This window comes from Suncus etruscus, chromosome 4 (assembly GCF_024139225.1).
Source record: "Suncus etruscus isolate mSunEtr1 chromosome 4, mSunEtr1.pri.cur, whole genome shotgun sequence".
Taxonomy (NCBI): Eukaryota; Metazoa; Chordata; class Mammalia; order Eulipotyphla; family Soricidae; genus Suncus; species Suncus etruscus.
Window position 1 is genome coordinate 103,351,409 of NC_064851.1, and position 12,999 is coordinate 103,364,407.

General features: G+C 45.2%; 1 protein-coding gene across 3 annotated transcripts in view; it reads right to left on the reverse strand.

Moving 5' to 3' along the window:
• The window catches only part of HMBOX1 (homeobox containing 1), a 165,199-nt gene that overhangs the window by 23,509 nt on the left and 128,691 nt on the right, over positions 1-12,999 (reverse strand). For all 3 annotated transcript variants that reach the window (XM_049771122.1, XM_049771121.1, XM_049771120.1), the window contains exons 5-6: positions 9,940-10,050; positions 726-879 (exon numbers count right to left, since the gene is read on the reverse strand). In XM_049771122.1, coding sequence (XP_049627079.1) covers positions 726-879; positions 9,940-10,050 — 265 coding nt within the window. The remainder of the gene's footprint in view (positions 1-725; positions 880-9,939; positions 10,051-12,999) is intronic.

Sequence of the window (12,999 nt, forward strand, 5' to 3'; positions counted from 1 at the left end):
GCTTTGGAAATGTACCCAGTGGTGCTAAGGGCTGACTCCTGGCTCTGCACTCTGGAATTACTCCTGGTAGGATTCAAGGGACTCTGTAGGATACCAGGGACTGAACCTGGATAAGCCACATGCAAACCAAGTGGCCTCTCTTCCCACTGTGCTATTGCTTCAGCCCCTCAAAATACATTTTTTTTTCTATTTTTGGTTTTCGACTACACCGAGTAGTACTCAGGGGAACACCTGGGTGACGGAGATTGAACTTCTGCCTCATTATGTTATTACTCAGGTCCCTCAAAGCACTACTTTTTTTTTTTTTTTTTTGGTTTTTGGGTCACACCCGGCGGCACTCAGGGTTTACTCCTGGCTCTGCGCTCAGAAATCACTCCTGGCAGGCTCGGGGGACCATACGGGATGCCGGGGTTGAAACCACCATCCTTCTGCATGCAAGGCAAATGCCTTACCTCCATGCTATCTCTCTGGCCCCTCAAAGCACTATTTTTCTTCCTGTTTTTTTTTTTTTTGGACCACATCCAGTAGTTCTCAGGGACCATCAGGAATGCCAGAGATTGGCTCAGGTTGGCCATTTGCAAGACAATAAGTCCACCCCAAGGAGTCGATCAAGCCCCTCAAAACACTAAAAGACAGATCTGAGATCCATTCACTTATCCAGAATGAGACTCTCCAGGCAGGAGCACCCTCCCACCCCCCTTGCCCAAGTCACCACGGGCCCATACCTCTCCATGACGGCCAGACATTCCTTCCTCCAGGTAAACCGACTGCCTCGGCGGAGCCGGAAGGTGCCGGACGTGGCAGAGACTGGGGGTGGTGTTTGTCTCCACTCGGGGTCTTCGATGGGGACGGGGGCCGGTCGCATGCTTAGTGTGGCCCCTGTAAGACACAGCATAGTGAGGATCAGTCAGCATCTCGTGGACTTGGGTACAGACTATGAACCCAACAAATAAAAAGACGTGTCACTCCACTTCAACTTACAGTCTGGTCCTTAGACACTGATTCTTTTTTTTTTGGGGGGGAAGGGGGTTGCTCAGTGCTCAGGGGCTATTCCCGGCTCTGTGCTCAAAAATCACTCCTGGCAGAGGACCCTTTGAGCCAGGGATTGAACACAGGTTGACCGCGTGCAAGGCAAATGTCCTACCTACTGTGCTATCGCTTTGGCCCCCAGATGCTGCTTCTTAAAGTTTTGGTCCCCAAATTCTGAGAAAAAAAATTTCCTTAAAATGCATTATTAAAAAAAAATGCATTAGGGCCCGGAGAGATAGCACAGCGGCGTTTGCCTTGCAAGCAGCCGATCCAGGACCAAAGGTGGTTGGTTCGAATCCCGGTGTCCCATATGGTCCCCTGTGCCTGCCAGGAACTATTTCTGAGTGGACAGTGAGGAGTAACTCCTGAGCACTGTGGATGTGGCCCAAAAAACAAAACAAAACAAAAAGCATAATTGCTATTTTATTTATTTGTTTGTTTATTGTTTTTTTTGTTTTGATTTTTGGGTTACACCAGTGGCACTCAGTGGTTACTCCTGGCTCTGTGCTCAGAAATCATCCATGGCAGGCTCGGAGGACCATATGGGATGGGGATGCTGGGATTCGAACCACCATTTGTCCTGTGTTGGTTGCATGCAAGGCAAATGCCTTACCGTTGTGTTATAGCTCCGGCCCGTGCTTATTGGTTATTTTGGGTCACACCTAGTGATGCTCAGAGGTTACTCCCGGCTCTGTGCTCAGAAATCACTCCTGGCAGGGTCAGGGGACCCTAGGATGCCGGGGATTGAACCAGGTCGGCTGCATAAAAGGCAAATACCCTACCTGCTGTGGTATAGCTCCGGTCCCAGGGTTTGTTTTTTTGTTTTTTTGTTTTTTGGTTTTTTTGTTTTTTGGTTTGTTTGTTTTTGGGTCACACCCGGCAGCACCTGGCTCTAAGCTCAGAAATCGCTCCTGGTAGGCTCGGGGTACCATATGGGATGCCGGGATTTGAATCACAGTTGTTCAGCGTCTAAGGCAAACACCTTAGATAGCTGTGCTATCTCTCCGACCCCAGTTTTTTTTTTTTTTTGTCTTTTGTTTTTTGTTTTTGTTTTTTAATATGTGAAGCACAGAGCTTTATCCTGGCCACCAGCACTTCATTTGCACTTAAAAAAAAGGCTTTGAGATAATTCAGGTACTTTGACCTTTTAATTAATCTTTTCTCCTAAACAGACAAACATAGTATAACATGACAAGTTTGTTCATCCCCATTTCTCAAACATCCTGGTCCTAGTTCCTCCAGGCTAGAAACTAACAAAGGTGGGGGAGTCCTGACTCCAAGAAACTGGGAATAAATTAAAGGGTTGTTTTTGCCTGATAAGGTGATGGGGAGTCTGTTACCCCCAAATAGATAACTCAAGTAAGTCATCAAAATCCCCTCTCGTAGCTCATTGATTTCTCCACATCCATGATACTCAGAATCGTACCGATTATTCAAGTTTCTAACTTGGCCGGTAAACTAAGGAGACACTTCACTGACAGGAAGATGGTCGGCACCTTGTCTTTGTCCCCTGAAATTCACACCAACTGCTGGTTTTAAAGATGGAACAACTTTGTAACTATCTCACAGAGATGCGACTAAAGAATTTATTCATTAAAATATTAAATTAAAAAAGATCTCAGCATTTGGTTCTACATGGACAATGGCCTTTAACTTATGGTTTATAGATTAAATATGTATTTTGTGTTGATATCAGAAGATATTCAGAAGACAGCACTTTAAGATAAATGAGTGAAGCAAAAAAATTTAAAAGAGAAAGAAAAATAAAGAAAAAATAAGAAAAAGTGTGTTATCTCTTGTTAGTTCTATTTTTTTGTTTGTTTTCTGAGGCACACCTGCAGCGCTCAAGGGTTACTCCTAGCTCAGGGTAACATATGGGATGCCATGGATTAAACCTGAGCTGGCTGAAAGCAAGGCAAATGCCCTACCAGCTATACTATCACTCTGGCCATTGGTTTTTCATTTGTTTGTGTTTTGGCTTTTAGTTTTTGGGCCACATCGGGCAGCGCTCAGGGGTTACTTACGTTTGGTTCTGCGCTCAGAAATCACTCTTGGCGGGCCGGAGAGATAGCATGGAAGTAAGGCATTTGCCTTACATGCAGAAGAACGGTGGTTCGAATCCCGGCATCCCATATTGTCCCCTGTACCTGCCAGGAGCAATTTCTAATCGTAGAGCCAGGAATAACGCCTGAGCGCTGCCAGGTGTGAACCAAAAACCAAAAACCAAAAAAAAAAATCACTCTTGGCATCACTATGGGATGCCAAGGAGGGTAGAGGACAGCAGATAAGTGCTGGGGATCAAACAGGGGCCCTGGATGCAAGGTAAGCACCTTCCCTTCCCTCTGTGTCTCTCTCTGGCCACTCCACTGTTTTATTAGATTGTCATGTTTTTCCACATTGCAGCTGGGCTTCTATGAAGATAAAATTTTACATTTTCATCTAGTGAGTTCTGAATCCAAGAATGGGGAAAGCCTTGCTTTCCTTTGCTTATAGGTGAGTCTTGCCAATCAGTCACTCAAAAAATGATTACAAGCATTACATCCTATCTCAGCTTCCCCCACCCAGAGAAACTGTTTCTCTCCCCAACCTCCCCAAGGAGGTCTGTTATCTGATTTTTACATTTCCAAATGTGTTTTTCATCGATGCCTTGATGCAGGATTTTATTTGTTAATCTCTAAATAAGTGGAATCCTGCTGTGAGTTAAGAAATCAGCCAATGGCTGCCTCTCAGGCTTGCTTGGTTAGACAGATGAGGCCCAGAAAGAGGGATCAGCAGGCTAGCATTAGCTTTCAGGGGGCCCAAGTGACTCCCCTAAACACCACCAAAGAGTGATTTCCAAGCACCAAGTTGGGAACAGACCAGCAGGACTACCAGGTGTGATTTCCCCAAAACAATAATCAAACAAGTATCAATGGTGTACAGAATGGCTGGACGAGGAAATGTCATGTAGTAAAGGGGGAAGGATGTCTACATCACCCTTGACCCCAAAGCTCAGAGAGGAGGAAGAGAGAGAAGGGAAGAAATCCAAGATGGGGGGCCAGAGAGATAGTCTGGAGGTAAGGTGTTTGCCTTGCATGCAGAAGGACAGTGGTTCGAATCCTGGCATCCCATATGGTCCCCGAGCCTGCCAGGAGCGATTTCTGGCACAGAGCCAGGAGTAACCCCTGAGCGCTGCCGTGTGTGTGTGTCCCAAAAACCAAAACAAACAAACAAAAAACTCTCAGGATTGGAGTGGTGGCACAAGTGGTAGGGGTCTGCCTTGCCCACACTAACCTAGGACAGACCATGGTTCGACCCCCCCATATGGTCCCCCAAGCCAGGAGCGATTTCTGAGAGCATAGTCAGGAGTAACCCCTGAGCGTCACTGGGTGTGGCCCAAAAAACAAAACAAACAAACAAAAAAACCCTAAAAATCTGACTATTGAAAAACAAAAACAAACAAACAAAACACACACAAAAAAGAAAAAAATGAAAAGAAATGTGTTGAATTAAATAATTAAGGATGGGGCTGGAAGACGATGGATGGAGGCCTTTGTGCTTAGGCCCCAGCCACGTGGCTTCATCCCCCATTCAGCTGGCAGGTCCCAGGCCCAGGTGAAAGGCAAAATCACTCACTCACAGGCAGGCATTAGGAAGCATTAGCTTTATTCATGCCCTATTCACCACATGTGTGTGGCCTATCTCATAACCTTTTAAGCATTCAGCCATTCTAGGCTACCCTGCGTCTAAACCCTTTCAGCCATCTTCCCTTTGGCCTCCATCCTGGTCCAAGACCAGAAACAGAGACACCGAAGCCAGCGAGCTCAGCAGGGCCAAAAGGGCCCGAATTCCCTCGGTCCAAGGCTTATCTAACTTTCCCAAGACCCCTCCCAGGAATGGGCGGGGTCTTGCAGGTAAGGTTACACCTACTATCTGGTTCCCAAGACCCCTCCCAGAAATGGGTGGGTCTTAGGTATCTACACCAAATCCAGGGTCTCACACCAACATTTCCCCCTTTTCTGAAATATAAAGACCCTTATGTAATTTTGACTCCACCTTTAGCCAAAGGTGGGTTAATAGTTTCATACAATAATGTAATAAAGTGAAAATTAACATACCAGCCCTTTTTAAAAACATAACATTTTTGCAAAATATACTATACACCTATAACCTAAAATTAGGTTAATCGTTAATTATTTGATTCTACAGAAATGAAAAAAATCTGACTATCTGGGCCTTATCAATAGTACAGCAGAGAGGGCACTTAATGAATGCCTTGCACTCAGCTGGGTTCAATTCCCGGCATCCCAGAGTCCCCCAAGTATGCCAGGAGTGATTTCTGAGCAAGAGCCAGGAGTAATCCTGAGTGCCACTGTGTGCGCCCATATAACAAAACAAAACCAAAAATACCCCTAAAACCAAAAAATCTGACTGCTAAGTTAAATGCAACTAAATAAAGGCATTTTGGGTCTCCATTATACTGAATTTAGGATTTACTTTGAAAAAACTCTTTTTTAAGTGATAACTCAAGCAACATGGTAATGATAGCATTAACATCATGGTATCAGTGCACAGTCATTGAACCTTGTCACCCCTGGAGTGTCCCTGAGGGTCCACTGATGTTTTGCATCATCTCTGGGCTGCATGGTGGCCTGAGCTTCTCCATCCACAGCTAAGACTTTGCTACTGCTTCACACTCCTATACTCTTCTTTCTCTTTCCCTCCTATGCTCTTTTTTTCTTCTTCTTTTTTTTTTTTTTTGGTTTTTGAGTCACACCCGGCGGTGCTCAGGGGTTACTCCTGGCTGTCTGCTCAGAAATAGCTCCTGGCAGGCACAGGGGACCATATGGGACACCGGGATTCGAACCAACCACCTTTGGTCCTGGATTGGCTGCTTGCAAGGCAAATGCCGCTGTGCTATCTCTCCAGGCCCTCCTATACTCTTTTTTCTCTTTCCCTCTTCTCTCTATCTCTCCATCCTGCTCCCTCTGGCTTATTTTGTTTGACATTATACCCTCTATTTAAACTATTTAAAATGGCTATTCCATAAAAATTGGAAAGACAGAAAAAAGAAAAAAGGAAATCAGGCCTTGGTGATCTCATCCAGTCAAAGTGCTCTAGTGTGACTCTAAAATCCAGGTTAATCTTGAAAAAATCTGGAAGCAGACACACACATGGGATGAATGATGAGTGACCAAAGCTGGGTCTTGAACTAGCATGTCTACAAGCCAAGAATGCCAGTGAGCAACGGACGCCCTGAGATATCAAAAGACTCATGCCTGTGAGTGCTCACTCAGTCAGTCAGACTTCCCGAAGCCCAGTGCAGGAGGTGACACTTGTCTACAAGCAGCTGCCTTAGGGAGATCCTATTCGATCTTGAGCATGGCATATGGTGCTCAATAAACCCAGGAAATCACCAGATGAGACCCAACAACAACAACAAAACCCACATCAGAGGACAGTTTCTCTGAGGGCTCTGCCTGGGTCTGAGCATCAAGATCTGACAGTTGTGGCTGCTCTGATCAGCTGCTCAACAATAAAATCATGTTCCTGGGCCCCAGAGTGGGAACTGAGCCCATCAAGTGTGAGCAGATTATAGGTTAAGCACTGTTGTGCTTGGCAAACCCGAGGGACAAAAGCCTTGCTTCCATGGAAGCTCTTGGCATACACAGCTGTTGAATTTCTGCCTCTACTTTCTCTCCATGCTGACACCTACAAGCTGGAACACCCCAACAGTCCTTCTGGGGTCCCCCGCCTCGGTCAACTCTAGGAAAGGGACCAGTTTTCTAAAACCCCTGAGCACTGGAGATGCAGCTAATTGAAAATAGATGCTTTAACAATAAAAAGAGAGACATAGGATTTCAAATAACTAGGACTAAAAGAGAAAAAATATATATATTTCTGTTGATATTTCTTTCTGTATTGATGTGGTGTTTCAATTACCTTTTTCATGTCCTCCCTCAAACTGAGGTTGAAAGCCTCTAGAAGGACGCCGCCATTTTCAGCTTACTTGATTTATTTTTTTTTTCTTATTTTTTGCTCCGTTCTATTGCTTTTCTTTCCTTCAAACAAAACTACATAACTCGAATTATCGAGCTCCACCTCTCAAATAGAGCAGGAAACAAGGGAGGGTACCAGGACCAAACAAATATATGATGACTAATAGTAAGCTAGACAAAGAGGGGACCACCTACTCTAGCAGCCCGGGGGGTGATGGTGGGGATATGATTGCAGGAAGGGAAGGGGGATGGGGGGAGGACAAATTTGGTGATGGGTAGTCCCCTGATTCAATGTTAATATGTACCTAAAATACTACTGTGAAAGATATGTAAGCCAATATGAATCAAAATAAAAATATTATATTTCTGAATTTAAATTTTAATCAGCACATTTAATTTTAACTATATTGATTACATAAATGCTATTAAGATAGTATTAGCTATGTTTTAATGTGACTATTAGAAAAGTTAAATTACATGTCATTAAGTTTTTTAAAATTTTATTGAACTGTGCTGTCTGAAGACATTTAATATTAAGAGCAAGGCAGGTAGTTCAGCTGGTGGAGTGTGTTTTACTAGAGGCACCCAGGAAAGTCTGTCCTGGGGGGCTCCCTGGTGCCAAACATTAGACCAACACTTCAGAGGCACACCTTAACCAAGGGTGTGATTCTCCCCCACAACATAAAAAGTAAATATCACAAAAAAAACAAAAACAAAAACCGTGAAAGAAACAAAACAAAGAACAAATGGCAGCAACAAAAGCGTTGTTTTGAGAGGGATCTATTGAAACACCTAGATGTCAATTAAAAAACACATAAATATAAAAAAATGTTTGTCGGGGGCTAGAGTGGTAGCACAACAAACAGGGCATTTGCCTTGCATGTAGCTGATCCAGGTTCAATATTTAGCATCTCACAGGGTCCCCCAGCCACTTCGAGGAGTAATTTCTGAGCACAGAGTCAGGAAGAAGCTCTGAACATAGCTAGGTGTGCCCCCTCCCAAAAAATGTTCTCATTTGCAGAAAAACTGCCAACTACTAAATGCCGAAGGAATGCTAGGGGTAGATTATGGAACTAGGAGGAACACACTAGGTTAGATTATGGAACTGGAATAACAGTTCCAGACATCACCAATGACTGTAGGACTGCAGAAGTCCAAGAGGCTCAAGGCTACAGAGAGAGAAGAGAGGAGAAAAATTAAGTACACCTTTTATTCCTCCTGGAATCTGAGGCATGCTGCCACCACCCAGAGGTTCCAGAGAGAGAGGGAGAGAGAGTTAGATGGAATTTACTGGCCAGAAGCTGATGGGGAAGGCCCAAGTTCAAAGACAGAACAGAAAATAGATAAGATGCAGGCAGAATTTCTCTGATGCTTTATCTCTCTGCCTGTACCCCCTGTGAGCCAGCAGTCACTGCACTGGCCACTATTCTGAGCGACATACACCCCCAACAGCCCAAGTTTCTCCTTTTATACCTACCATGACAGGGGTATATGTCCAAGGGGCATGTCCAGGTTCAAGCATCAGTAAGGGAGGGGTATCCAAGGGGCATGTCCAAATCCAATTGCCATATAGGAGTGTAACTCCACCCTGGATTTAGGTGTAGCTACCTGAGACCACCCATTTCTGGGAGGGGTCTTGGAAAAGGTAGATAAGCCTTTGAGCCAGGGGATTAGGGGTTTCTGCCCTGCTGGGCTCGCTGGCTTTTGGGTTTTTGCCTCTTTTGGTCTTTGACCAGCATGGAGGTCTAAGGAAGATGGCTGAAAGGAGTTAAGACGCAGGGCTAGCTAAGAATGGCTGAATGCTTGAAAGGTTATGAGATAGGCCACACACATGTGGTGAATAGGGGATGAATAAAGCTGATGCTTCCTGATGCCTGCCTGTGAGTGAGTTCAATACCCGTCGCTTTCCTGGACCCCAGACCCGCCGGTTGATGGGGGTTGCGGAGCCACGTGGCCGGGGCCTAAGGACAAAGGCCTCCATCCACCTCCATCCTTCACCATCGTTAATTATTTAATTCTACATAGGAGCACTAGCAAAATTTTGTGCCCAAAGCTAATATTCCTGGGGCCAGAGAGATAGCACAGCAGTAGGATGTTTGCCTTGCTTGAGGCCGACCCAAGACGGACCTAGATTCTATTCCCTGCATCTCATTTGGTCCCCTGTGCCTGCGAGGAGCAATTTCTGAGCACAGAGCCAGGAGCAACCCTGAGCGCTGTAAGGTGTGATTCCCTGCCACTAAAAAAGGGCTAATATTCTTGTACCCACAAATAATGCCAGGCAGATTATTTATAAGCTGCAGAAACACTTCCCCATGTAATCAGACTTAGCACCTGAACAGCACTATATATAACTGGACATTCTATGAGAAAAGCATCATCTATAAAACAGACTGTCCAGATGTTCTACTGGAACATGTAGGAAAAATTGACATGGGAAACTTCAAATTGACAGCAACAATGAGAAAATTTCCCACTGAGAATCAATCTCTCTTTTCTCTCTCTTCTCTTCTTTTTCTCCCACTGAGAATCAATCTCTCTCTTTTCTCTCTGTCCCTCTCTCCCCTTTGGACACTGTGGTTTGCACTATTGCTACTGAAGAGGTACCATGCCTATCACTTTCCTTCCTTCCAGCACCCAATTCCTGTCCAGAGTGACCATTTGCAACTCTCACTGTCCTAGTGGTCCCTTCTCTGCCATGACCGCACTCCCTGCTCTCTGTGACAAGCTTTCTCTCATAGGCCAGTCTTCCTGGCCACTGTCTATTGTCTCTGAACACTGTTACCATACCACCTTTTATTTTTATACCCCACCAACGATCACGATCCTTCTGCATCTCTCTCCATAGCAACACCCCGTCTGGACATACCTCAGTGAGTCAAACATGGTCGCTGATTCCCAGTATCCAGGGCCCCAGAGTGGAAGTGGGTCTTACCTGGGTTCGACTTCTCCAGCTGGTACCAACGGTAAAAGGCTCTTTTCTTCTGCTCGCTCAGGTCGGACCCCTGCTGCAGCAGCCAGTGTGAGATGCGGCTCTGGCTGATCCCTGTGGGGGAGGAGGGTAGAGAGAGAAAGAGAGAGAGAGAGAGAGAGAGACAGACAGAGACAAAGAGAAAAAGGGAAGAGAGAGGGAAGGAGGGGGAGAGTAGAGAGAAAAGAGAAAGAGGAGAGAAAGAGAGAGAGAGAGAAAGATGAGGACACAAAGCAACAGAACATCAGTTGGGCTCACTTCGATTCAGGATATAGAGAGCCTTATTCTGTTGAACTCATGGAAGCAGCAACTTGAGCAAGACTCCAGGTTTTGTTTTGTGGCCACTTATAGCAGCATTCAGAGGTTAGTCCTGTAGGTGCTTAAGGGACTCTATGGGATGCTGAAGCTTGAACCTGGGTTGCGGCATGCAAGGCAAATGCCCTCCCCACTATGCAACTGATCTCGCCCCTGGGCTTTGGGTTTCTTTCTAAGTACTGACTGCACTGCCTAAGATATTTCAGGGAATGATTCATTTGTTTTTTGTTTGGCTTCAGTCTTTTTTTTTTTTTTTTTTTTTTAATGGGGGCACATCTGGCTTTGCTCAAGAACATGCCTAGAAGGCTGAGAAGACCTTTTGGGGTGCCCAGGATTGAACCTAAGTTGGCTATATGCATGGCCTCCCTGCTGTACCTTCTCTTTGGCCCACAAATGATCTAGCTGAAGTTCAAAGCATTTTAATTAATCTCCACAGTTCTAAATTACTCTCAAAACCTGGCCTGGGAATGTGGTTTGTCAGATGCTGATGCGATTGTGCATTTATTCATCCCTTCCTCAGGTTTAGAATATTAGTTAGAACTTTAACCAGCTAATAAAAAAAAAGGAAAAAAATTAAGCCAGTGTGTTTTATCATTTATTGTTGAAACTCATAAAAAGCCTTGGGTGTTAAGAAAGGAGAAGTCACCAAAAATTCCTCAGAGAGGTTTCTGGCCTGGTTGATAATTCATATATGAAATTTTGGGATCATCCTATCAGTACTGAGAACTAAGAACCGCAAGTCTTTCAGAGCAATATGTCAATATGAGATCAAGAAATATCACAAAGCAGAAACCTCCCAGCAGACGCAAAAAGAAACGAAGTTGAATCTGAAATAGCTGTTTGGGACAGTCTTGGTGCCTTCAAATGAGAAGCATGAAGGGCTCTATTCATGAAAGGAAGAAAGCTTCTAACTTTCAAGACTACTAGTAGGAGACTCATGCTCCTTGTGTTACAGCTGTTCCATAAAGAAATAATTCAGCATACAGCCGGCAGAAACAAAAATAACAAAATTAAAACTGTCTTCTATGTCCACGTGGCATTTTCTAAAGACCACTGGAAAGGTCACAAAGAGTTAAAGATACCAGAGTGGGGCTGAAGCTTTGCTTTGCATGTGGATGACCTAGGTTCCATCCCCAACATCCCATATGGTTCCCCAAGCCTGCCAGGAGTAAGTTCTGAGCACAGAGTCAAGAGTAACCCAAATGTCTCCGGTTACAACAAAACAAACAAAACCCACACAGAGCCTCCAGGAATCACCTCTGAAGGGGAGGTGGGGAGAGGGAGTATCAAATACTCCTGTGCCAACTGTGGTTCTCACAGAGATATCATACCAAGAGGCCCGGTGATTGCATCAGACTCATTTCAAATGAGTTCTTGAGTTTTAGACACTTTTAAAAATCTGTAATAAGGGACCAGAGCAATAGCACAGCGGGTAGGGCATTTACCTCGCACGTAGCAGACCCGGGTTCAATCCCCGGCATCCCATAGGGTTCCCGGAGCCTGCCAGGAATTATTAAGTGCAGAGCCAGGAGTAATCCCTAAACAGCATCCAGCACCAGGTGTGGCCCCAAACCAAAACCCAACCTAACCCAAAACAAAACGAAACAAAAAAAACTCCAATAAAATTCTGAAGTAACGGGGTAGGCATGTGGTAAAAGAAGCAAAGGCTGGAAAGCAAGACTCTCTGTCCAGAAGCATTTTACTTCCAAAGGTGAAGCCCCAGGTTTTCCAATGCTGGATAGACTAACTCTGAAATCTGTCACTGGCAGCTGCCACATGCAAAACATAGTGAAGCAGGTGCAGGGCTGCACTGTGGTGTAAGATGACACCCCGTTATCAACCCAAAGGTGTTCCCCCAACTTCCTCCTTCCTTAAATCTCTTCCACTGAGATGTAAAAACCCTCTGGATAAGTGCTTCTCTCTCTCTTTCTCTCCCCTCCCCTCCCCTCCCCTCCCCTCCCTCCCTCCCTCCCTCCCTCCCTCCCTCCCTCCCTCCCTCTCTCTCTCTCTCTCTCTCTCTCCCCCCCCCTCTTGACCTTACTCCTCTCCAGGTGAATGGATATTGGTATAATAAAGAAAAATCAGTTATGGATTGGCACTCAAAGACACCATGAGGAAGAAGCCAAGAGAAGCCACTTTTAAAAGCCAATGACTCCTTGACTTTCCTAACTGGCTTGGTGTATTATTTCTTCGCCACTAACCTGCTTCTTCAGACCCATCCACCTGGGAATAGAAATATGTGTGTAGGGTGGTCTCACAACTTGTGAATTTTTATTTTATATTGTGGCTCACATGAAAGGAAAGAACATTCTTCAGGGTATCAGATTGGCTGTACTTAGCAGCTCTTCCAAAAAGTCAAGGTTTGGGTTGTCAAAGTCATAGCACAATGGGAAGGGCGTTTGTCTTGCATGCGGTAGACCTGGGCTTCATCCCCAGTATCCCATACAGTCCCCCCTAAGCCTGCCAGCAGTGATTTCTGAACACAAAGCCAGGAGTAACTCCTGAGCGCCACCAGATGTGTGGCCCCTAAACCTCTCCCCCCCAAAAAGCCAATAGCAATGAGTGCTGGGGCTAAACCTAAGGTGACCTTCCCTAAGACAATACAAAAACTCCAAGCAATGAGGGTCCAGAGTGACAGTGCACTGGTTAAGGTGCTTACCCTGCATGCAGTCAATCTAAGCCCAATCATTGGAGCCCCATGTGGTTCCC